We start from the raw sequence: 1,033 nt of genomic DNA, 5'->3' as shown, positions 1-1,033 counted from the left end.
AGAGCGGCAATCAGGCCAGCCTGATCCCACGAAGGAGACTGAGCCGGTGCCTGGGTAGGGGTGAGCGCCGCGTGAGCCTGAGGAGCGGCGCCAAGAACGCCCTGACCGCTGCGCTGGAATTGACCTCCTGTACCACCGCTCCCACCTTGCGCACCCTGGGCAGCCCACGGGTTGATGCAGATCCATGGGCCGCCAGGGTTAGGCGTGCGAGGTGGCTGCTGCTACTGTTGGCCGCCGTTGGACCGCCTGCCCCTACGGCGACGTTGCTGCTGCTGGCCACCTTGCTGCTGTTGCTGATTGGGGCGTGGCTGCATTACGGAGGTCGAGGATGACACAGACTGGCAGGAGGAACTGCACCCAGTCGAAGAAGAGGCGACCAAAGCAGAGGAGGCGGGCATCTTGGCCTGATTTGCCTGGCGCAGCTCCTGGAGGGCGAGGCGATCGACGGCCTTGACGAAGGTCATGCCCGCCTCGCCTGCGATGATTTCTCCAGTGGTGCTGTAGCGAGGATCAGCGCCGGCGAGAAGGGCCAGCACCATCTCAGAGTCAGCGACGGGCTTGTCAACGTCTCGAAGTGCATCGGTGGCCTTCTTCAGGGCTTGGGCGTACTCATGGACGGACATATACCCTTGAGTAAGCGCATGGAACACATGACTCAAGAAGATGGCGCGAGGGGTTTTGTTCGCCTGGAAGTGGTGGTGACGGCGACCCAAAGTTCCCGCGCAGTCTGGTGGGCCGTCATGGTGAAGTCGAGGACGTCCTCGGTGACAGAGCCGTAGAGCCAACTGCGGACAGCACAGTCTTCCTCGTTCCAGGCATCAGTGCATGGATCAGGAGGAGCGCTGGTGATGTGACGGAGGAGGTCGAACTTGCCACACATTGCCTTGAAGAAGTTGCTCCACTTGGTGTAGTTGGAGGAGCGGAGTTCCAACTTGATGGTAATGTGCGCCTGCACGGAGACGGCGGCGTACGCGGCCATGGGGATCGGCAGAGGCTGGATGTCGTCGATGAAGAGGGAGGCGATGTCATCGAG

The 1,033-nt window shown here is 61.9% G+C and overlaps 1 protein-coding gene across 1 annotated transcript; it reads right to left on the bottom strand.

Annotated features, from left to right (window-relative positions):
- Positions 1-221: 221 nt before the first annotated feature.
- LOC120683078 lies at positions 222-623 on the bottom strand. The gene has a single exon (XM_039965093.1). The coding sequence runs from the start codon at positions 621-623 to the stop codon at positions 222-224; it is 402 nt and encodes a 133-aa protein (XP_039821027.1).
- Between the last annotated feature and the right edge of the window lie 410 nt (positions 624-1,033).

This window comes from Panicum virgatum, chromosome 7N (genome assembly GCF_016808335.1).
Source record: "Panicum virgatum strain AP13 chromosome 7N, P.virgatum_v5, whole genome shotgun sequence".
NCBI classification, from domain to species: domain Eukaryota; kingdom Viridiplantae; phylum Streptophyta; class Magnoliopsida; order Poales; family Poaceae; genus Panicum; species Panicum virgatum.
This window is presented reverse-complemented; position numbering and strand designations above follow the sequence as displayed.

Bases quoted from the DNA above. Each gene is read 5' to 3' on its own strand.
- LOC120683078 (XM_039965093.1), bottom strand. From the start codon at position 623: ATGTCCGTCCATGAGTACGCCCAAGCCCTGAAGAAGGCCACCGATGCA.